The sequence below is a fragment of the Rhinichthys klamathensis genome, unplaced genomic scaffold (assembly GCF_029890125.1).
Source record: "Rhinichthys klamathensis goyatoka isolate OS25496 unplaced genomic scaffold, OSU_Roscu_1.1 h1tg000401l_1, whole genome shotgun sequence".
Lineage (NCBI taxonomy): Eukaryota > Metazoa > Chordata > Actinopteri > Cypriniformes > Leuciscidae > Rhinichthys > Rhinichthys klamathensis.
Genome location: NW_026606902.1, coordinates 1192145 through 1216212, shown reverse-complemented (window position 1 = coordinate 1216212; position 24068 = coordinate 1192145). Strand labels below are relative to the sequence as shown.

The 24068-nt window shown below is 38.8% G+C and overlaps 1 protein-coding gene across 2 annotated transcripts in view; it reads left to right on the top strand.

Moving 5' to 3' along the window:
- The window catches only part of rapgefl1 (Rap guanine nucleotide exchange factor (GEF)-like 1), a 44703-nt gene that overhangs the window by 5884 nt on the left and 14751 nt on the right, over positions 1 to 24068 (top strand). For both annotated transcript variants that reach the window (XM_056234591.1, XM_056234590.1), the window contains exons 2-10: positions 14959 to 15037; positions 17916 to 18066; positions 18308 to 18405; positions 19088 to 19200; positions 20172 to 20339; positions 20534 to 20631; positions 21504 to 21626; positions 22768 to 22946; positions 23701 to 23791. In XM_056234591.1, coding sequence (XP_056090566.1) covers positions 14979 to 15037; positions 17916 to 18066; positions 18308 to 18405; positions 19088 to 19200; positions 20172 to 20339; positions 20534 to 20631; positions 21504 to 21626; positions 22768 to 22946; positions 23701 to 23791 — 1080 coding nt within the window. In that variant the 5' untranslated portion in view covers positions 14959 to 14978. The remainder of the gene's footprint in view (positions 1 to 14958; positions 15038 to 17915; positions 18067 to 18307; positions 18406 to 19087; positions 19201 to 20171; positions 20340 to 20533; positions 20632 to 21503; positions 21627 to 22767; positions 22947 to 23700; positions 23792 to 24068) is intronic.

The following is a 24068-nucleotide window of genomic DNA, read 5'->3' as shown; positions in this document are numbered from 1 at the left end:
TCGCGATTATCAATTTATCGCTATTGTTGTTGTTGTTGCAACCGCAATTATCGTGCACTTTCACTTTATGTTAATTTTCGCGTAATGGCAAATATTTTTTATCCGTTGTGGTTTATGGATTGCACGATATTCATTTAGTGCACTGCAGGCACAATAAGGGGAATAAACAATAACATTGTAAATCACAATTATTATTATTTATTTATGAAAATAAATTGTCAAATAAATTGTCATGATCGCAATCGCACTAGTTCCGATATTGAGCTCCTCAATAACTTTTATACAAGTTTAAATTGTTGGGCGTTTTGTCATGTCTTGCTATCAATAACTTTTATACATTAAGTTTAAATTGTTTTGTCGTCTTGCAATTTTTGAAATATTTTTTTTGTCTTTTTGTGTCATTCCATGAGAATTTTGTTTTTAAGACAACATATTAACTTAAAAACTTAAACATGAAAAAATCAACATGAAAGAGCATTTGCAAAACATTTTACTTTGAGAATATGATATATTTCTGAGTAAATTTGTAGGGCAGGACTTAATTTTATCAGGAATTGATTAAATCATGAAAAGTGGGTGTATTGTACCAGAATAGAACCAGACCGTAAAGTTTAAATTAATATAACCAAACTGGCTCCCTTAAATTGTCTTGCCTCACGACTGCATTTTTGTGAAAACCTGTGCTGTGTAAATCACACTCGACAACTAGTTGTCAGTTACCTCATATATAGTGCAGTAGCCATTCTGTTATTTACTTTAGTCGCTATCTCTCTATGGTTACAGATGTTATTCACTGCTATTGCGGGAATAATTTGGTCATAAAGACAGTATCTGGGCCGCTTCTGTAAGCTGTTGTATTACTGTCATTTTATGTGCCATATTAATTTGGGTAAACAAGGTAATTTTTCTAGACTGAGGAACTCTATTTCACAGAGATGTGGCATGACAGTGGACCACCGTATTTTAGGAAGGCAGTCAAGGCTAGTCATAAACCTTGAGATTATATTGAGCATTGGCAACATTTAAAAGGTCACATCAAAAGGTCACAGAGAGTGATGTCATAAAAACAAAGTGCTTTCACATTTGTCAATAACAGATCCTATCACTAGATGAGGAACTGGCTGGGAAATATCTTTAAGTAGGTGTGCTGCTAGGGTATTTCCTCGGCTATGGGGAAGCTTGACAATCGAATGAAATTATTAAATGTTTCCATGGTGCTTTCCTGTGTGTTTTTCCTCAAATTGGTGTTATGGATGTTTCATGATCGCACAAGCAGCTACCACCCACACCCACACCTGACACCCACATACATCACTGAGCACCTGTATGTAGAAAACACCACCAGCCAATCAATTCATGCATGTGTGAAGTGAGGGGATTTCTATTTTGGTCTCAGACAAAGGACTTTTTACAGGGAAATGACGAACTGTGTTGTGTTGTGATGGGAATGGGTTGTCTGTAACAAGTGCATACATGTTACCTGTTCCTGTAAGTTCCAGGACTTTTATGAAGAATGGCTCTCCCACACATTTATTAGCAGTGATGCTTGGCAGCCATAGTGCAGCAGTTTGCACGGCACATGTGCATTAGAGTGTTTTTGTGAAGTAACCATGGAAACTGCAGGGATTTCTACAGTATGCCGGACGGTGCATAAAGAGAGAATTATGCTTGATGTGAAATCAATGTGCAGACGGGCCGTTTGCCGTGGTTCAATGCGTTTATAGGATGTATGGTAACTAATAAAATGTCCCTTTTTGTAGACTGTAAATTATGGCGACGGAGTTTTGTTATTTTTTTTTATTGGACTGTTTTGAACAGTATAGAAAGGCGAGGAAAGGTTTAGCTTGAGGTAGATTGTATGTTTAAAACGATAGTTCACCGAAAAATTAAAATTCTGTCATTAATTACTCACCATCATGTCGTTCCAAAGCTGTAAGACTTTCGCTCATCTTCGAAACACAAGATATTTTTAATGAAATCGGAGAGATTTCTGTCCCTCCATTGCCAGTCTGTGCAACTACCACTTTGATGCTTCAAAAAGTTCATAAAGAGATCGTAAAACTAATCCATATGAATTGAGTGGTTTAGTCCAAATTTTCTGAAGAAACACGATCGCTTTATATGATGAACTGATTGAATTTAGGCTTAATCAATTGAAATAAATCTCTCTTTTAAATTTGATTTGAAGAATTTGAAGTCTTTAAACTCGCTTAAACCGACTGAAAATTGTGACTTGAAACTTTACATTAATCATTCAAAATCAAAAGTTCATTCAATTTAATCATTTCTTTTCAAAACACATTCTATCTCTTGCTAACCTCTAAAATGATGCCATGACCTAAACTTTCATCCGTGTAGTGTGCTTGACAGCTGAGGTCTCTTTTTCTCCTTTGGAGGTGATTTAAAGCAATTTATCTCGAACCTCTGCTCTATATCTAGAACAGATCAGAGAGATTTCAGTTGTATGTCACATACTGAGACAGTTGGCCTTATTCTCAACCTGTTTTACTTCTTTTTTATGTAAATGGGGATGCCTTGCCTCTAGATAAGACTGACATTTTCTCTACAATTTGTCATTATCGAGGCCCGGGAAATTTTTGGAAAATGTGCCACTAATCCTGGATTAGCCAACAATGGGCTTGCAATTTGTCTCATCTAGTGTTGTTGTCCGTAGAGTGACTGTGGATTATGGACTGAGGGAAGTCCACTGATCCAGGGTCAAGAGGTAACACACCGAAATTAGACACTGCTTACATATCAGTCCTGATGCACATGCAGTCAAGTCATCAGCGTTAAGAAGACACACAGCCCAGCTGTTGACCGAACGAGTAACTGTAGACAGATGCACTTTGTAGGTGTTTCTACGTTTCTGGTACACTATGTATTTAATGACTTTGAATATAAAAAAATCTGGTATATCTACTTCTGTTTACTTTTAGTACCTTTATCTCTTGAGTTTTCTATGTGGAATCCAGAATTCCCTGGAACCATATTTAGCTCTGTTCCAAGACAACACAACACACCCATGAAACCGGTTTATCTCTGGAATGTGTATGGACACCTCATGAGTGTGTGCAATAACTGGTAGTGTGTAATGGGGTGATTTGGTAGGGCTCATCGAACCAAGATTAGCAAGTTGATCATTACATAACTTTGTTTACCTGTAACCCTTCCAGTTGTGAGCCCTAGGCAAAAGTAGTTCTACTGGTTGGCGTGTCAGAACAAAGTCCCAGAGGGCAGAGCAAGAGCAGTGCAACGGCCACATGATTCGTTTCGTTAGTTGCCAATTTTGTGAAAATGTCCTCCAGTCTTACATGTCGAGGGAGGGGAGTGGCTTGGGACTTCATGCTTAATTGTTTTTGCTAAAAAGTTTTTGCAGTTTTAATACATCAATATCATTGCGAAAATCATCTTGTATGAGTCAGCAATACTGTTTGGTTGATCTTTGAGTACATTTTTTCTCCCCGTATATACTGTATGGCTCTTCAATATGAATGGGAATAATAAATAATAATAAATAAATACATTTAAAAAAATTGCAAAAAGTTTTTTTTTTTGCCCTTAACATATATTATTAAAAAGGGCCTTAATTATTTATTTTTATAAAATACTGTTAAAATGAATCTTTGACTACACGCTGTCTGTCGTATCAACCAGTCACTGAGTTCACTGATTTAAGTTTCACAGTTAGTTGTTGGTCATCCGGTATGTAAACGAAACTGAGTGTCATTAATTTCCAGTATTTTGTAAAAATAATGAATGAAAACTCGTTCTTGGTTCCCAGCCATACTCTTAAAGGAGTGAAATGTACTTATTTTCCCCTTTGTTCTGCCTTTCATATCACATGTCAAGACTTTTGCTATAGTAAAGGTTTGGGACTGTGTGTTTCTTGTGGTGCCAATCAGCATTGTCATGATGTCATTTTCCTGTGGTTACAGTGTGATGGCATTTACAGCTCAGATAAACTTCTGTAGTCATATGCCCAAAGATTTCTGCAGGTACTATCATCACAAGTTAATGAAGGTAACTAGAGATCGTCTCTATAGGCTGAGGCCTGGTTGTATAAGGACCACACCACTCTCCATGTGCTGCTTACCTGTGGGCCGAAACTGTCCTGAGGGTGTTTTAAACAATCTTCTGCAAGTGAGCAAGTGTGGAGAAAGGAATAAATGCAAGGAGGGGAGAGAAAGAAGTGCAATCGGAGAGAGTGTGTTTGTGTAGGAGGAATGCTAGCATTTTTTTCTTTTGAAAAGAGTGAGGGATTAGAGTGGAATGACTGCCCACTCACTGGCCTCCCATTGCAGGGCTTTACATAACATCGTGAGGAAAAGCGAGACATCTCTCTTTCTGTGTGGTTGTCACCCTCTCGCCCCCCTTCTCCTTGATCCTTAATGGTTATGCCCACTCATTTTCTGCTTATCCACACACCTGGCCTGCTCTGCTGAAAGCAGCTACGGTGTCCACCTCGACTGTGCATTTTGAAAATGCATTTTGATGTATGTTAGTGCTGCAATATTAATGTGTGGAGTGGGTGCCAATATACAGCAGGGTATTTTCAAGTGTTTGTGCTATTGTGTGATATTTGTGACTCATTTGCCCTGTTCCTGCATATAGGCAACTTATGGCGCTTTTCCACTACACAGTACCAGCTCGCCTCGGCTCGGCTCGACTCGACTCGACTCGCCTTTGTTTGGTTTTCCACTGTGTAAAAGTTGTACCTGTACCTGCTTTCGGGTACTTTTTTTCGTACCACCTCCGGCGAGGTTCCAAGCGAGCTGAGGCGAGCTAAGCCGATACTAAAATGTGACGTGAAAACAATGCCGACTGCTGATTGGTCACAGAGAATCTGCGTCATCATTGCACGCGCCAGATGGAGTATTTTAAATAGTTTGGCCAGAGATAGTTACTAAACTTACTACTATTATTATGGCAACTCGGAAGAATACGCCGTGGTCAAACGAGGAGGTGCAGACATTCCTTTGTTTGGTTGCCGAAGAGAGGATCCAGCGAGAGCTTGATGGGGCAACGAGGAACGAAATGCGTTGCTATGACGACCGGGTACTATTTGTGGCAGTACTTTCTGCAATGGAAAACGGAGCGAAAAGCGAGCCGAGTCGAGGCGAGCCAAGGCGAGTCGAGTCGAGTCGAGCTGGTACTGGTAATGGAAAAGCGCCATTAGAAAACAACTGCAACAACTCGACACTCACTATGCAAATAGCGCTTTTCAGCTGATTCCAGTAGAGTTTGGTATTATCTAATAATGCCATTCTCTAATAAGCTTAACAAAATTGTTGTATTTATGCATTTGGCAGATGCAAAAGTGGATTAAACCCATGACTTTGTTGTTGCTATAGTGCTCATACTCTGAGCTACAGGAAAAGTTGTTCATTTGAATTTTACTAAGCTTTTTTAGCAATGCTTTGCAGTGTTGGAATAAATACATTTGGAATCCGCCATCTTGGATTTTTTTTTTCCTCTGTTGCTCGGCACAGTGCATTCTGGGATTGCCGGCAAAGGATACAAGTAGTGCTGCCTTAGAATCTTGTAAATAGAAAATATATGCTCCAGCGTGAAGAAGGAGCCTCTCTCAGACTCAGCACCTGTTCACATGGCAACTGCTGCTTTCAGATCAGGTGGAGGTGAAGAGGATGAGGTAAATGGAAGGCGGCTGGAACTGTGGGTTAAGTGGAAAGCAAGTGTTAGAATACAATTACTTTGAATGCATGTTTCTTGGTATTTATATCGGAAATCAGATGAGCACAAGCTAAATTGTCTTTCGGCACAAATGTTAACCGACTCTTAAATACTTTTTAAAAGTTTTTGTTATAATTTTGTATCGTCTATCTATATATACACTACCATTCAAAAGTTTGGGATCAGCATCCAAAAAGTATTATGCTCAACCAAGGCTTTTATCATTTATTTGATCAAGATACAGTAAAAACTGTAAAATTGTGAAATTTTAAATAACAGTTTTTTATTTTAATATATTTAGAATTTTTTAAATCCCATTTATTCCTGTGATGCAAAGCTGAATTTTCAGCTTCATTACTCCAGTCTTCAGTGTCACATGATCCTTCAGAAATCAGTCTAATATGATTATTTGATGCTCAAAAAACATTTCTGATAATTATCAATGTTGAAAACAGCTTAATCATCAGGATTCTTTGATAAATAGAAAGTTTAAAACAGAGGTTATTTGAAATAGAAATATTTTGTGACATTGTAAATGTCTTTACTGTCACTTTCATTTCTTTTTAAAAATCTTGCTGTTCCACACTTCTTCCAAAGTTACATCCGAACCTAAGTAAAGAGCACAAGTAGCCTGTTGTTCTGGTTACCTCATCAGATAAACACTATTTCTGGTCGCGAACATCTATTTACCGCAAGGTCAAAAATTTGTGCTTGGAATAACTTGTGATGTTGCCTTTTGTGGTTACTGTTGTTTGAAAACCATGTTGAAACACATACATACTTATATTTAAAATGACTTCCTTTGGGGGTGTGGGTTCATGCCTTATTTTGGACATCATATTCCCTTTGCAAACCCCCCATAATTCATGCCCTGATGTTATTGGAGAAAATCACACTATGTAGACACAATTTTTGAAAGCGATTATAAGGCGGCACTTCTGAAGCGATCTCTCTCTCTCTCTCTCTCTCTCTCTCTCTCTCTCTCTCCGCTCTTTTCATTCTGCATCACAAAAACAGCATTGCAGTCACTGCGAGTCAGTGCCTGAATCAAACCATAGCAAATGCGCCACGTGACGCCCCTTTGAAGTGACAGCAGAGGTTGCTCTTTTTTACCACGCAGTTTGCACACTCAAACACACGCGTACACACACACACACAGATGGCCTGGAGCTCCCGGATCAGAGGCTTGACCGACAGCCCTAATAACAGCCTGAAAACAGCCTCCTGCTTGCAAGAGAGAAGGATGTGATTAGCACACAGTGATCACTCCCACCAAGAAGCAGTCGCACATGGAAAGCCTCCTTCCGAAACAGCTTACCAAAGAAGATACAGAACCTTCAAACAGCTATTCATGCTTTTAGACCACTGGCATAAACAATAATGCAGAGAGTGATAAACGTAGCAATGAGTTATATTAATCACTGCGTACTATAATGGCGATGAAGTTCTTTCACTTTAGTGGAGGAGGGTGATGATTATATACAGAACTGTTTAGAAAAAGAGCCATAAAGGAGCTTTTAGCTTTGATGATCTTTTTATCATCGTAATCAAACATGTGTTAGATGTTATTTTGAAGTATCGGGGCCATTCTCGCTGTGACGATGGGCTGGGTCTGTTCATCTCTCTTCGCCTGTGGGAAACTGTGACATATTTTTCATAAGAAAGTTTATGCGTATGCAGTATTACAAACACAAGCTTGCTTGAGGATATCTATTATTTATATAGGTGTGAAAACCTTTTAAAAGCACTGGTAGTGAAATTTCACCACATTTACTTTCTTAGTAAATGGTTTTATTGTTCATGAGCGCACATTAGGAAATATGTTTATTTTATTTATTAAACTGAATTTTCGACATCATCAGTGACTTGGTCCTTCAGAAATCATTCTAATATGCTGAGTTGGAGCTTTTTTTTTTTGGAAACCGTTATGCATTTTTTAGGAATGTTTTATGTATTGAAAGAACAGCATTTGTACTTTTGTATTATAGATTAACTTTCTGTACATTTAATGCATCCTTGCTGCATAAATGTAACTCAGTCTTACTGAAAAAATCTTACCGACCCCAAACTTTTTAATGGTATTGTCACATTATGCTGCATATGAAGGCACGGAGAGGAAAGGCTCATACTGTATTTAATAGTATCCACAAGGTAAAGCCAAACAAAGAAGAGGAAGCAAAACAACCATACATGAACAAGACCAGACAAGGGTGAACTGAAAACACATGGCTTAAATACACAGACAAACGAGGTGATTAATGATACACAGCTGACAGTGATGATGAATGCAATCAGTAACTAGGGTGACAAGAATAGTGGGGTGAAATGGTCCAAACAGGGTGATATAGTGACAATTATATATACCGTATACACATTATAGTCAGAATCAGTGGCGTGCACAGACCTCCTCAGGGGCAGGGGCGGAGGGACCAAAAAGGGCACTAATTTTTTTTTTATATTCAATTTAACAGTACCTGCATTTTTATTCTCTCTATTCAGCCAACTTGTGAGAGGGATGCTTCCTTTGGCTGCATCATAGAGTTCCTTGATCTTTTATTTTTTATTATTCTTTCTTTCCTTGGCATTCATAGAAAATATGTTTTTACAATTATTAGAATGCATAACACATCAAATGAAAATAGGGAAATTATGATAATATTACTAAATATTATTTACTTTACCAAACAAAACAGTGAGAATCAAGAAGGTAAAATTAAAAATTTTATGGAAAACTAATTTTTAGTTTTGTTGATGTTGTAAACTTAATGTATGTATTATATGTATGAAAGACAGTGTTAGCTATCATGAATGAGTAACACTTTACAGTAAGGTTTCATTAGTTAAATTAGTTAGCATTAGCTAATAATGAACTGCACTTACAGCATTTATTAATCTTAGTTAATATTAATTTCAGCATTTACTAAAACATTAAAATCAAAAGTTGTATTTGTTATCATTAGTTAATGCACTGACTGTGACATAACATGAATAAACAATTAACAGTTGTATTATTAACTAAGATATACAGTAACAAATGTGTTGCTCATGGTTAGTTCATGCTAGTTCATTCATGAGTAATGAACAAATGAACATTATTGTAAAGCGTTACTATGAAATCAAAGATATAAGTTCCTTACAATTTAGAGTTGGACATTGCCTTAAGATTTCATTTAACTAGATGTATTTCCCCTTGCACTTTTATTCCTTGGATAAAAACGAAAAACATTGTCACTCAGAATGCGTCTGAAATCGAGTTATACTTTTATTATAGTTAAGAATAACTCGCTTGCTGCCGCAACTTTTAGAGTAGCATGGTGATCGTAGGATAAATGTAATTTTCCGTATTAGCTTTAACGTTACCTGCTGCTCGTTTGAAGACTCGCGCGAACAACTGCTGCGCAGTGCGTACCAGAACCGTTAAATGCGCACGAGGCGCTGCAAAGGAAACTCCGCCTACCACTTCTCCGCCAAATTTCTTTTTAATATAATATTTGTTTGTATTATTATTATTGTTAGTGGCAAGGGTGTGTAAGTGTATTGTTATTTATTATAATATTTATAATAATTATTATTATTATTTACAATGATCAGAAAAGGGCACAATACATTTTGAGACAAAAGGGCCAGGGGCTTGAGCCACTGTACCTTTCACTATATATCCTCAAATGTAGTTTAGCGCTCATGAGTAATGCTGACGAATGCTTTAATGCTTTTCATCGATGTCTGGGTGAACATGCATAAGTATCAGATGAGTTCTGCTGCTCCTCAACCAGCGTAGTCACGTCACTCACGCCGTGCGAGATCGGCTGTTCTCAAAGTCACAAACTACATTCGACAACATATAAAAACGAATTAATCTTTGGAGTAATTTTATGAATAAAGGTGGAAAATGTAATACATGTTGAATTAGGCTACGGGACTTTATTTCGTCATCTTAAATTCCATTTCAGCATCCCTGGTTCCTGCGGCAATGCCGAGAACCATTAAACCCCTAGAGCACACCGTCTTTAAAGAAAGTATGTGATAAAACTGCACATATTTGAGTTCGATGTTGCAAGAAAATCTGCAAAATGCCCCGAGTAACAGCAGCATCAACACACTGCCTGCAGCGGTAATGCATAATTTCAGGGCCAGGTTCAAAGTTCGTGCACACGGTTGGCAAACAAATGGGTGCAAAATGAATCCATTAACTCTGCTGTGGGTTTGGATTTGTTTGCACGGGTGTTCTGTTCTCTGCTATTGTGGAGTTCAGTTGTGTCGTGCTTTCATGTGGGCACATCTTGGACTGATGTTGTTCGGCTATTAAAACATCTCATTTTCATGTTATGTAATACCAGTCGCAGAGGTTTCAAATCATTTCTCCCGGTTGACCAGAGTGCAGGCTTTAAAAATGCTTTTTGTGAGTCCTGCTCTAGGAACAATCTCTCCTGGTGCCAGTTTGAACTGGGTTAGACCTAAAAAAAAGTGGCATGCTTCTAAAATCAGCAAGCTCTGTTTTAGTTTAAAGGCCGTAAGGTGTTTTTTTTCTTTTTCGAGTTTCTCTAGACTGGTGGCTTGACAGACTCTTTCTTGCTTTTGTCAGCTTTTGAAAGACTCATAGCGTATGTATTTTCATTTGCACCTGCTTTCTTCCTTCCAAACTGTATGGGAAGTTTTCACCACGAGCATTCATTTCAAAGGACTGTTTTGAGAATAGCGGCGGTCCTCCAGTGGCATTCGCGTATTTACTTATAGTTGGCGGCCAGCCAAAGCAGATTTGCATGTGAATGATGGTGTTTTGTGTTACGATCCAAAGAAAAGATGGGAGTTGAAGGGTGAAATGCCTCCCAGAATGGAAGAATTTTGTGCAGGGGGGGGTCGAGATAGAGCAGATACGAAGAACAAGCGCATACAGCCTCAGAGAATGAACAGAGACCTTCAAAACACACACCAATGCACACACACGGTGCGTCATGCCAAAAGGCACCAACGTGAGCGAGGGAGAGATGAAGAAAAGACGGCGCGAGGAAGAGAAAGGAGAGCATGCGTGGGTAGTGGAGGTTTTAGATGTGATAAGGCCTCCATGGTAACGGAATGTCTATCATGGTTTATGTAACGCCACCCTGGTCCTCTCCATTACGCTCTCCTGAAATCCCAATCTCTGATCTACAGCTGATTACAGTCTATACATTGACCACATCCGTGCAGCTTGGATTCTCAACCCTTTTTTACCGACAGCGGTTTATTGAGCGTGAACCTCCGTGACCCCTAACCTTGAGGTGTCCCCATGCCTAAAAACATTTATATATAGACACAGAGGAAAATGAAATTGCTCAAATGTTGCTCTTTCAACCTAGATGGGTTTTTAGTTATGCTTCATTTAAGTATTAATTATGTCAATTGTTAAAATGCAGCTGGGGGTCCGCAACCCCTGGTAGTCTTCCTAGGGGTCGACCAATTATAATTTTTTTAAACTCTTTTTATGAAGTTTACAAAGTATGTAAATGCATTAATATGATACTCTCTACTGTATTTTTAAAGTAAGAGCGGGTTCGGCCCGCTTGAATGTGCGAGGCTTCATGTGTCCAGTTCTTTTAGCTGAACAAAAACAGTCTGTTATGCGGCTTGATATTGCAAACTAGTATTTATTATTGTTATCAAAAACACACTGATTTGTAGTGCACGTAGTTTTATCGTTTACTGCACTTTGTTATTTTTCAAGTTATTAACCTATATAGTGGCTAATGAACCGGAAGTCTCGCACATTCACAGAAAATAGCTTATAAATGTTATTTATATGCATTTTATTTATATTATTTATATTTATTTATTCTTCGATACAAAAGCATTAGAAACATAAAGCATTGATGTTTTTATTTGTTGTTATTGTTGTTGTGTTATATGTTGGGTGTATTTTAAAAATTGGACCCTGAGTCTGTATAGTTTTGATAGATTGATTGATTGATTGATTAATTGATTGAAATTGGCCATAAAAAGGTGGAAGTGACTTTTCACTGACTTTTGATTGCAAACTTGGTATCTTGGAAATTCTGAGCACAGTTTAAGATATGGTTGAGAATGAGAACTCTTCTGAAACTCTAGAGAGACATGATATGACATATGAAATGATCCCAGTTTAGTCTCATCAAGGTTGTTTTTGCTGAAAGTGAAATTCTTTGAGACGGCCTTCAGTTGCACACACCCCGTTACCTCCCTTCGTCTAAAGACAGCAGGATTATGGTGTTTTCTTTTGGCAGAAGCTTCTCTTGACCTTAAGATGAAAAGAAAGGGAGTGATTTTCACTTGTCTGAACGATGGGTGTTCTGTACGTGTGATGGGTGTCCGTCTGAACTCCCTGCTGCATCTGCTCAGTTTGGTTCTCACAGTGCGAGAGCATGTGCTGCTGTGGAGAATACATGTGCCGTTTCTATATTTGACGACAATTATTGTGTGTGTGTGTGTGTGTGTGCATGTGCTTGTGTGGGTATCAGGGTGTGGGTGTTGGATTTTACTCTATTCCCACTCTTGTCATTTAAAGAGATGAGTTTTGTGCCAATCTGGGAAGGAGATTTGCTAAACTTTTAGCTCTATCATAATGTAAACAAGTGAGCCGAAAGAGTAAAATGGATGAAAGAACACTGGAGAACGTGGTGAAAGAAGGGATTAAATGGAGAAAAAGCATGCGAGGCGGAAAGGTGTCATATTTGCGTCTTCTATGCCTCATCTTCATGCTGATTTATTTTTCAAAGCTAATTTACCACTAAATGTGGATATTAAACATTTACACGGTTAAGCTGCTTTGACAATTTCTTATGGAAGCCTGTTTCCACCTAAAACAGGTAATGGACACAGGACATGAAGTTTAATATAAGAAATAAAGTCAAATCCTAAGATATAAAGTTGCAGTTTTAAGGCGTAAAGTCACAATTTAAAGATATAAAGTCACAATTATAAGAAAGAAAGTTGGATTTGTAAGATATAAAGTCACAATTGAAAGATATAAGATATAAAGTCACAATAATAAGAAATAAAGTTGCAGCTGTAAGATATAAAGTCAATCTTACAATATAGTCACAACTGAGATATATAAAGTCGCACTTATGAGAAATAAAGTTGTAAAGTCGTAAAAATTCTGTGGTTTCTGCTTTTGCAAGGTGCAAAAGCATATATATGCAGTTTCCTGTTTTATTCCTTTGATTTACCTTGATGTGGTAAAATGTTATTAGCATAAAACTCTTAAATTTGGCTCAAAGCTGTTAAGTCGGAGCTAAAAGTGTTGAGTAAGGACAGCTGGATCCATTAAATGTGCGTGATGCTCTGATTGTTCACGTGATTCAGGAATTTACTTGGCTCCTCAGAGCCGTTTTGATGCTCTCTGCTAAGCATTATATGCCTGAGGGAGGCAAACAGACCCACACACTGACATAACACATGGCTCAATTACGGCTGCAGTACAAGTTATGGAGAATTATAAACTCCCACCCTAATTTAATCTCAACAGCCATGACACATTCTAATGAAGAGAGATGGTCTTTGCCCTAGAAAGTAATGCTTACATACATCTGACCGGAGGGGGGCCATAAGTGTTCCCGTCAGCCCTCACAATTGCACACGCTCATACGGTGACTAAAATTCAAGTTGCTTTAATATCCTCTGACACAACACCTCATAAATTCCTCATCGACTTGTCCGTGGCGTGTCTTCTGTTCGGTTGCTAACACGTGCCTGAGAGGGTCTTGCAGCTATCAGAGGTGGTAATTAACCCAGTTGACTCCTCCTCCAGTCATTCCGTTCCTGTTTTTCCTCACTAACTCGCCTCACCTGGCTGGCTGCCTTGCCGTCGTTTCTCGCTTTGCATCCCATTTGCTTTTTTTGTGGGTTTTACCTTGATTATTTTTGCATCTGTCTGTATGCGTACATATGTCTGTATTTTGTCTGTGTGTCTCGCTCTCTGTCTCTCATCTATTTTATTTCTCCTTACTCAACATGCAGCCTCTAAAGTCAGCGTTGCCGTGGCAACCGCAATAGATCTGCAGCTCCAAAGATGTGGAAGGAAACTAACTTGCATTCCCACCTTTTAACTTGCACACACACACACACACACACACATATATATATATATATAGAGAGAGAGAGAGAGCAAGGTGTGCATGTGACCTTATCTTCCCCAAGCTTCCATTATGCCTCACCTGTGACTCTCAAAAGAGGTGCGACCTCACAGAAACATGCACAGAGGTGTGAAGTATGCAGGTCTGAGCATGTTTCTAATATGCACATTAGAACGCATTGAGTGCACCGTAATGACAGGAGGACGTGTGCGTCATTTTTCGATAATCACAGTCAGGAACTGAAACAAGCACGTCTGCTCCAATCAGTGATCAGTTGTTGCCTGCAAATCAGTAGGTAAAGCAGAGGATGATTGTGGGAATCTTTTCTGTTCAGAAGATTCATTCAACTAAGGAAATTCAACTGACAGTTCGTCTTAATTAAACTCATCGTCTCACTGAACCAGTGATACAAGTTGATTCTGTGTCTAAGCTACTGCTCTGAAAAGGAATGTGTTAATTGCTTTACATGGCACGCGAACACTTTAGCATTTTGAACTGAACTGACATATTAATTTTGTGCTACTGACTCTTTTCTCGTTCCTCTAGGCGATCACGTTTTAAATAGTTAGGTATCAATGATTTATGTGCTCCACATTGATATAACCCAGATACATAATCAGCATCATGTCCTCAAATCAGCCAAAATACAGTCCCCGAAAACCTCACTGTCAAGATGTGCCCCAGATCGAAAGATATGATACACATTTCTATTCTTTTTTTGAGCATTTCAGTTTTTCAAAGTCTCGTTCATTCGTCATGCTGCCCTTTTCACTGTTGACTTTTTTTTTACGCTCTTTACTTTCGTCTGCTACTGTTCAGGCTCATATTGTTGAGGCAGACATGCTTGTACAGTACATCACTGCAGTCTTTGGGAGTGTCTGTGATCCAAAGTGGGCCAGAAAGCACCGTGATTTATTCTACCCACAAACCCACTGCATGTCCTTGAGATGAGCTAGCAGAGGTGAAGGCTTGTGCCGTCAGTTTCAACTTCATCATACATACTCACTGAACGAGTGTTCACAACCTGCCGAACAGCTATGACGAAGTCTGCACTAAAGATATCATTTTCTCAGCTTCCTTCTCTTTCAATCTCCGCAACCGTTTGCTCAGACAAACATGAAACATTTTGTTCAGTTGTGAAGTCACTAATGAGGTTGTGTTCTTTCTGTCTTTGCAGAAATACTCCTGGATGACTTCATGCTGACACACCCAATCTTCCTGGCCTCAGACAAGTTCCAGCAGGTCTTGCTTCAGCAGTATCCTTTCTTCTCGCCAGAACCATAAGTGTCAACCTCTTCAAATCTGAAACTCTTCAACGGGCGACCGTAACCCTATCATAAGGTGATTTATATATTAAACTAGAACATGGACCTGGATCATCATCTTTGGATCAATGCTTCTATTAGCCAGTTAGTTTTATGGGGGGCGGGCTAGGATAATGGTCTCATCAATCATTTTGGTTAGCATTAGCATTAGGAAAAAGGGTTAGCCTATCATTTATGTTGGGAATCTTGCTTCAGGATCAACGCAATGTTGTCCTCTCTTGCGGAAAAATTATTATATTATTTAATAAAAGTTATTACATTGAACTTTTATTAAATCATTTAATGTTTAACTTGAATTTAATTCATTTTGATTGTATACTTTGTTCTTTGTATTTGATTAATTATTAAAAAACAGAAGCCTTAAAGTATGGAGAGACATAAAAAGTAAGATCAAAGGAGTCAAAATAATTTTTCAATCCTTTGGCATTTGTTCGCAAAAAGTTTTGCGTTCCCCTGAGAAACTTTGCATTCACTCGCAAAACTTTCAATATGGGAGGAATAACTAAATTTCAGTGCTTTTGCGAGCGAATGCAAAGTTTCTTCGTGAATGCGATACTTTTGCTAGAGGACGCAAGTTTTTGTGATTAAACACAGAAGCATTGATTTATAATTTCTCCTCCTATTTCATTTTTTTTCCATCATTATGTCCCCTTAGTGGCTCTGTACTATAGTGTGATATCATATCCTGAAGAAATTTCACATACTCAAAGTCTAGCATGACCATGCTTTATGGTTTTCCAGTCCAAAGGTTACCATCTCGACCCAGAACTAGTTAAATCACGTCTAAGTTACTTATTGTATTTCTGGTGAAATTTCGTGGTGCAACAATAAACGTTAAAACTTTATTATTATTACGTTTTGTTTGTTTATGTTTGTTTACTTTGATTATGTTTGTTACAATCAGTTTGTTTACTTTGTAACACTCCAGAAAAACTGAACACTTGTCAGCCTTCAAAACACTTCCAAAACGAACCGAATTATCTGCTAAAAACAGCCAACAAACATAGCCGAGAATCCCAGCGTCTGTCTACCGCAGGGGGCTAAGAGCAATCGCACATGCTGCTTAGGATTTGGGTCAAATGATTTACCAATTAGCCGCAATGCTAACCTACCTCTATCAGTCTCTGCAGTATCAACCCCCCCACCCCCTGTCCCCCGTCCATCCATCGAGGTTGCCGAAATTCAGATAAGAAGAGTGCAATGTGGGGAATGTGTTTGTTTTGTTAGCTTTAGGCAGAGTGTGTATAAGTGTGTGTGTGTGTGTGTGTGTGTGTGCAGAGGACACCCCTCTCTCTCTTTCTCTCTCCATAAGTCCCCTTATTTGGTGACCTACATTCCTTCTGTGAGTGCCATAGCCCCCCCTATCCAGACCATAATGGCGTCTGAGGGGCTTGTCTGCAGACTTTGAGCACAAAGGTATTCCAGGGGAGGCCCGTCTGCATGCCTCAGCGCTCCTAATGCAGCGTGTCTGCTGCGGATCTTCTGCGGGAATCAGTGACCCTCGCTAATCTTCCGTCACCACTTCGCCTTACGATCCACTCCTCTCTTTCTCTTTACTCTCCCTCCTCCTGAGACATTTATCTTTCTAGTTTCCACACCTTTTTTTTCCTGGTCTTTGACTTGACCTAATCCAGGCCTAATCAGATCTTTTTGTTGTGGCAACATGTCTGCTTCCTGCTTAGAAAAGACCCGTCTCCTACACTTCCCACTAGTCAGGGCTCATTTAAGGGGTTTAATAAAAAGATTTGAAAGCAGGATGATTCCTTTTCATTCAGGACTGATAGTGCTTTCAGGCCTTCACACGTTGACACACACTCCCGGCGGACTCGGCCTGGCTGGGCTCCAAACCGCGATTCAGGACTCGTGCAAGGGAACAGAGTTCATCTTTTGCAGCTGCCCAGCGGCTCAGACGGCTGCTGTTTTTTGGGCACCCAAGCAGAGGTGACGGCTCTGGATATAGATTTACTAGATCTGGGATGCCATTTGGAGAAGCTCCTCTTGGGCCTTTTTATGTACGGGAATAGTTGTGTCAATTTTAGACGGGGTGTCGGGGACTCTTTAATTATAGGCAGAGAGGCTCAAGGATACTCCAGTTTAAATTTAGTCCGCCTTTCAGGTTTCCTGCGCATATGAGGATTGGGGATAGGGAGTCTTTGCAGATTTTTAGGTCATTTTTACCTGCCGAAAAATTATGTCTTTGCTTAAATGCTTATGTGTTAGTTCACCAACTTGACTTATGTAAGTGTGTGAGTAACGAAAAAATTCATTCCGTGTGTGCTTATGTTGTAGCGTGTGTGTGTATGTGAGTGTGTGTGGGTGTGATGGGTGTGTTCCATCGCCCTCAATACTTTTCAAAGGTTGTAATTATTCTGGCTGTCTGGCCACAGAGGCATAGATTTTGTTTTTCCAGTGCGGCATCTGTGCCAGGTGATCGGATAGCGGCTGTCTGAGTATGTGTTTATCCGCATGCACTCCGCAAACCCACTCAACACAATATCTGTGCTGAAAATCACCAGTTGTAGATTGTGTAGTCTACAACAGGCAAAAGTCTATCTATCTATCTATCTATCTATCTATCTATCTATCTATCTATCTATCTATCTATCTATCTATCTATCTATCTATCTATCTATCTATCTATCTATCTATCTATCTATCTATCTATCTATCTATCTATCTATCTATCTATCTATCTATCTATCTATCTATCTATCTATCTATCTGTGTACATTTGTATTCACTGTATTTAGTGAGCGCAGGTGTGTATGTGTTGGCTCGTGAGTGTGTTGTTTCTTAACTCCTGGCTCAGATTCAGCTCAGAGGGTAAGCAGGGTGAGGGCTGGCCCGGCTGGGAGGGAGCTGAGCGGAAACTTGCAGTTCTGACTGTGGCCTTCCGCTATCTGGACACATACAGAGACTTACTGCAGGAGGAGGGAGATCGCTCCAACACCTTCCCAAAGGTACTGCACACGTGTGTAAAAAACTTCAAAGGAATGCTCAAAAGTGTTTTTTCTAACGCACACAAATCAGTGTCAGACCATAAACTACAACTTTTTGTTTTCACATTGCCATTTCATTATTATTAAAATATTAAAACAATTGAACGTTTTTGGTATATAAAGAGGTTCACTTTTCATAATCATCAGTTGCTTCTTCTTTATTCACTCCTGGTTTTAATAATAATGCAACCTATGGTTTCAGGAGCTGTATTTGCGCGCCGTTCAGGAGCTCAGTCGCTTTCCTGAACTGGTGGAAGACGTCCTGAAACTTCAGCGCTGGACTGAGATATTACACAGCCCGTAAGCATCAAATCCATCCTCACAGTGGAATATTCATTTAAGCTATAAATGTTTTTTTTATGAGCAATAATGGCTGCAGAAATCATAGAGGAACATGAAATCATTTAATACATGAAGAAACAGAGCCTCTTAGTTTACGTACATCATGAGTTGTAAAGTATTAAATGAGGCGTATGTAGTTGCCCATTAAGAGCTTTAGAAGCAGATGAAGAATTAATGTGCAGAGATTAATACTTTAATGTGTTGTGTTCAATTTCGATTGTGTCATTAAAAGCCTCTCAACGGGGCAGCAGTCTTTTCATAAACCCTTAAACAGTTTATTTCTGTATCCCAGTTTATAAAAATAGGCCTATATATTATCTGGTTGACATTAAAGTGGCAATGGCATGTTTGGTCTTTCTGCTTCTTTAAATTATAAAGAAGCCATGTAAACATAATGTAATTTCCACTGTTTTGGCATATTGGAGTTTAAAATTTCTTGCAGTCCAGTCATAACAAATAGTTTAAGAGCCTGCCATTACTGGTCCTCAAATATCTTGCCCATGCATAGAGCATTTTCCATCCCTGATGCCATTACCAAACTAATTTTAGGTTGATATTTGTCTTTTGGAGACAAATAACTTATTTAGTTATTTACACTTGAATAGCTACCTGACTTTTATTTTTCACTCATATCCGACAGAGCCGAGGAAGACAAGGAAAGTCGCAAGAAGCAAGTCCGCCCGCTCTTCCGACACTTCAGACGTATCGACGCCTGCCTGCAGCCCCGAGAGGCTTTCCGTGGCTCAGACGAGAGTACGTTTTAATAGAATGCATAAATATTGCACAGACTGACCACAGTTTATTAACTTTGCGTTTGCTTAGCTGTGCAATAACGCCCATGAGAATACCGTCAGTGAATCATCTTATTCATCCTTTTTTGTAAAAGTGCCAGTCTGCTTCCACTTCATTCAAACCAGGATGACAAAACGGGTCACGGGGTAGTGTCTGCCAAGTTTTATAGATGCAATGAGCTCATCTGATGGAATGGGACTCTTTGTCGGGGCAGTGGCTCAAGCCAAGCTAAGTGATTTCCCAGACCTTAATCAATATGCAATCTGACAGTACAAAACGCTGCTACCCTGAAGCCTCCAGTGACCCAGTTTCTGCTTTTGTCTGAGCTGTGACTGGCGAATGGAGAGGAAGCCAATACTGTACATACTTAATACTATTCAAAGTTTTGGATCTTTCATTTAACTTGTGATAAAATGATTCAGTATAAATGGGTGATGCTGATACTGCTATCTGGAAAGTCTGAAATATATATATATACTGTATATATGTATATATACACAAGACGGTATGGACATTACAAAAGATCTCTATTATCTTTTTTCTATAAATGCTGTTCTTTTGAACTTACTGTTCATCAAAGAATCCTTAAGAAAGACCCATGGTTTCCAGAAAAATATTAAGCAGCACAACTGTTTTCAACATTGATAATAATAAGAAATGTTTCTTGAGCAGGTTTCATACTGGAGTAATGATGCTGAAAATTCTATTATTGTTACTATTATTATAGTATTTATATATGATCTTATCTATATGTAATGAACAAATGTATTGAGCTACCTAAACCTATTTTTGCCCAATAATAACCTGTTGGTTAATAAATAAAATGTTTATTATTATTATTATTATTATTATAAAAGCGTGTGATTCTGTTGTCTGAAATCTCTGGTGACTTTGTGTTGGATAGCAGGATTGACTGTTTGGTCCTTGTTTAGTCTTCTGCAGGGTTTACACACCAGATCATTCGTACGTGACCATTCGGAGCCGTCTTTCATGCCGGGTCGGGGAGATCTTGGCTCTGGTGAAAGAGAAGCTCCAGTATAGCGAGGACCAGCCCACCCAACCTGCCAACCTTATACTGGTGGCTGTCACCTCAGCTGGAGGTAAAGTTTGTACCCATAAACACCATGCAAACATACCAAGACTGAACTAAAACCTCAAACACAGCATCATTTGTGTACAAAATGGCCAAGTTTATAATGATCCAGACCTTGATTCACAGCTTGGGGACACAACATTTTTCAGAATGTCTTCGATCATCTGCTTTAACATCACAATCTAATCTGTGTTTGTTCAGAGAAGGCTGTGTTCCGTCCCAGCGACGAGGCCGTTTTCACCACCCTGGGCGTCAACACCCACCTGTTCGCCTGCGAGGCCTCAGAGCTCGAGAGCTTGGTGAGAACCGTGGGCGAGACATTCATGTTGGGTGGGGGGAGTGGTGTTGCCATGGAGGCCCTCATAAATAGCCACCATTAATGCCCACACTGGAATGCTCACTTATGATTATCATGTGTCAAACACCATGAATTACAATATTCACAATAGTGTCGAGGACTTTATTCAGTGGTTTAGAAATGATTAAAGGCATTCTATTGTCATCAAAATCTCGTTTTATGCAAACACAAACTGAAAGTAGTATCACAGTGTCACAGTGATTTAAAATCTGAAATTGTAGTTATGTCATGAAAACTCTTTGAGTGTTTGGCATGGTAATGGGTATATGACAGTGTTGATATGTTTGGCGGAATAGATCTGCTACACTGCTGCTGCTGCAGAGCAAGTACAGGATTTGCTACTGCCAACACATACACAACACGCTGCTGTGAGCAAGTTAGACATGCTGCTGCTGTACAATATATAGCGTGCATGAATTAGCCGTAGCAGATGGAGGTGGGGTGGACAGGTGGAGGGTTTCTGGAAACGCACTGCACTGCTAAGGCAAATGCTAACCAAGTATTTAAGGGTTGAGCAGCGAGCTGATTGGCTAGTGATACAGCAGGAACCAATCAGCTGCGCCTAATAGAGAATAATGTGATTGCAGGTCAATTGAGTTAAGGATTAGCCTGCACCATCTAGAGTTTCATGACAGAACTTTGTATTTCAGCTTCGCTGTGTGAGAGAAAATGCACTTAGAAACCCAAGGATGTAAGCAAATATTCAAGGCTTGGGGGCACTAAAAGTACAAGTTATTAAAAACCCATATTGACTTGTCCCCCTCAGTGTCTTTTGGTGAGTCTGGTCCTCATCCACATTTCTTTGTTGGTCAGATACCTCTCCCTGAGGAGATCCACTGGTCACCAGGCGACAGCAAACTCCATGACATGAGTGCAGAGGAGGTGGCCAATCAGCTGGTGGTGTTCGACTGGGAACTCTTCAGCTGTGTGCACGAGGTCAGGACACTACAGCATTCAGCACTGCTTCACCACACACTGACAGTCCAGCAGACAGCTATTGTATTGCATCGTGCACATAATAATATCAAAATATTTCATGCTTCCAGCTATTTTAATGGACAAATTCATTGGGTCCTGTGCATTAAACTGGTTATTATTGTGCATGGCAGCGGCTTTTATCCAAAGCAACTTACAGTGCAGTACTTACATTCAAGGTAAATTTGATTTGAATGTGGGAATCAGACTCACAACTCTTTTTTCCAGTATAATGCTCATCCAGTTGAGCTACAATGAATTAGTCATTTTTAAATTAGTAACATTTATTTATTTACTTTTTAGGTTTTTGCACAAATAAATGTGATCCTGAGTCTAAGATTTTCAGATTTTAGAGGTTGTAAAATTTCTAAAACAGTGTTGTTATTGTTACCTAAAAATAAAACTATTAAAAATGTTTTTTTTTCGGGAGTTGAAATAAAGCTGAAATGAAATAAAATATAAATATTAGATGAACTTAACCTCGACCGAAAGTTAAACTTAAACAAAAACTCGAAAATTAGAAATGCTGCCTTGACAACTAACTGAACTGAAGTTGAAGTACTAAAATCACTAAAATAGAAATAGATTATTTAAAGCTATATAGCAATATATAAAACAAAAACTAATAAAAATTACAAAAGCACATAAAAAATGACTAAAAAAATTAAAATAAAAAATAAACGAAAATATAAAAATAAAAATAAGAAATTATTAATATTTTTCAAAGATTTTTTTTATTAAAATAAATTAAAATATCAATAAATGCTATAATAATAAATAAATAATTCTGAAATAACAGTGTTCTAAAATCTTTATTTGTCAGTATGCATATTTTTAATTGGTATATCCTTAACATTCCTACAGGCTGGGTTACTACAAAGTCTGATCAAGGCTTGTCTAGAGAGCTACAATACACACTCTGTAGTTTTCCATTGCAATCAAATGTGTGCCTTAGGAAACTGGCTTTAAGTTCAAGGCTAGTCGCATAGCAAAGTTCATGCAAAAACAACAAAACTTTATGCCACGTTATGCAATGTTTTCTCTGTTTCCCAGTGTCTTAGTTCCTGTTCTGGTTTGATTTTTATTGTTGTTGTTTGAACAGGTGGAGTTTGTGTGTTACGTGTTCCACGGGGAACAGGCTCGCTGGCGCCCCCTTAACCTGGAGCTGATCCTGCAGCGATGCAGTGAGGTCCAGCACTGGGTCGCCACAGAGATCCTGCAGTGCCAGTCGCTTCCAAAGAGGATACAGCTACTGCGAAAGTTCATAAAGATTGCAGCCTTGTGAGTGTATATGTGTTTGTGCAGAGTACAAGCTAAATCCGCTTATGAAGGTGACAAAAATGAATTATTCAGAAATCGTAAGAACCGTGAACATGTTAACATGTGACCACCCACATATATCAGCACCTGTTCAGTATTCAGCAATTCGAAGGGGGCGCGAGCAGTGATTGCACATACAAAGAGGTTAGCCAATCGTAGCAGAGTTCATTTGCATATAGTCTTAAAGGTGCAATAGCAAATAAACATCTGCTTAATTCTAAGGGTCAGAAAGATGCTGAAAAAGAGTCATGTAAAATTAATTTAATCTGTTTTTTGGTGAAATAAAACTTGAATAAAGTTCCCTGAAGTGGACTTGCTTTTTATTCAAGTTTATTCACCTCTTATTCACATTCTAATGGTATTTAAGGATTTTTTATTTACTATTATAGTCCCTATTAATATTTTGCATTAAATTAAAAAAGTTTTAGTAATTTTGCTATGTGCTTTGTCATTTTTATTACCATTTTTTTATGGTTTACCACGTCTACATTGCTTTAACTTGTTTTTTATGTCAGTTTTAGTCAGTTTAATAATTTTTAATGCTGATTTTAATACTATTGACTTCTTAGTTTTTAAGTTTTTCATCTAACATTTATTATGTTTTATCCAAGTACCAAATATGATTTTGAATAGCTTTAGATAACAATAACAACACTTCCTCATTCTTTCTCAGGTGTGTGTATGTAATCAGTGCTACTGTGTGTGTGTGTTCTAGATGTAAACAGCAGCAGGATCTGCTGTCGTTCCTGGCGCTGGTTCTGGGACTGGACAACCCTGCAGTCAGCCGCCTACGTCTGACCTGGGAAGTGAGTGCATTTGTTTGTTAATCTCTCGCTTTCTTTTTCACTTGTCTTTCTCTCTCACACTCACACACAGTCTCTTAGCACCTCTGCCTACTCTCGTTCCCAAGAACCACTGAGTGTTATTCTTGGCAGGAGGCTATTAGCAGTTGCCATGGCAACGGAACTGAATTAGCTTCTGCCGTTCTAAAGGAAATATTTCCATGTCCACTGTCCTCGATCATGCTTTTAAAAAAAGCATGTTTTTTTCGTGTGCCTCATATGTGTTTCATCCATCCGATTC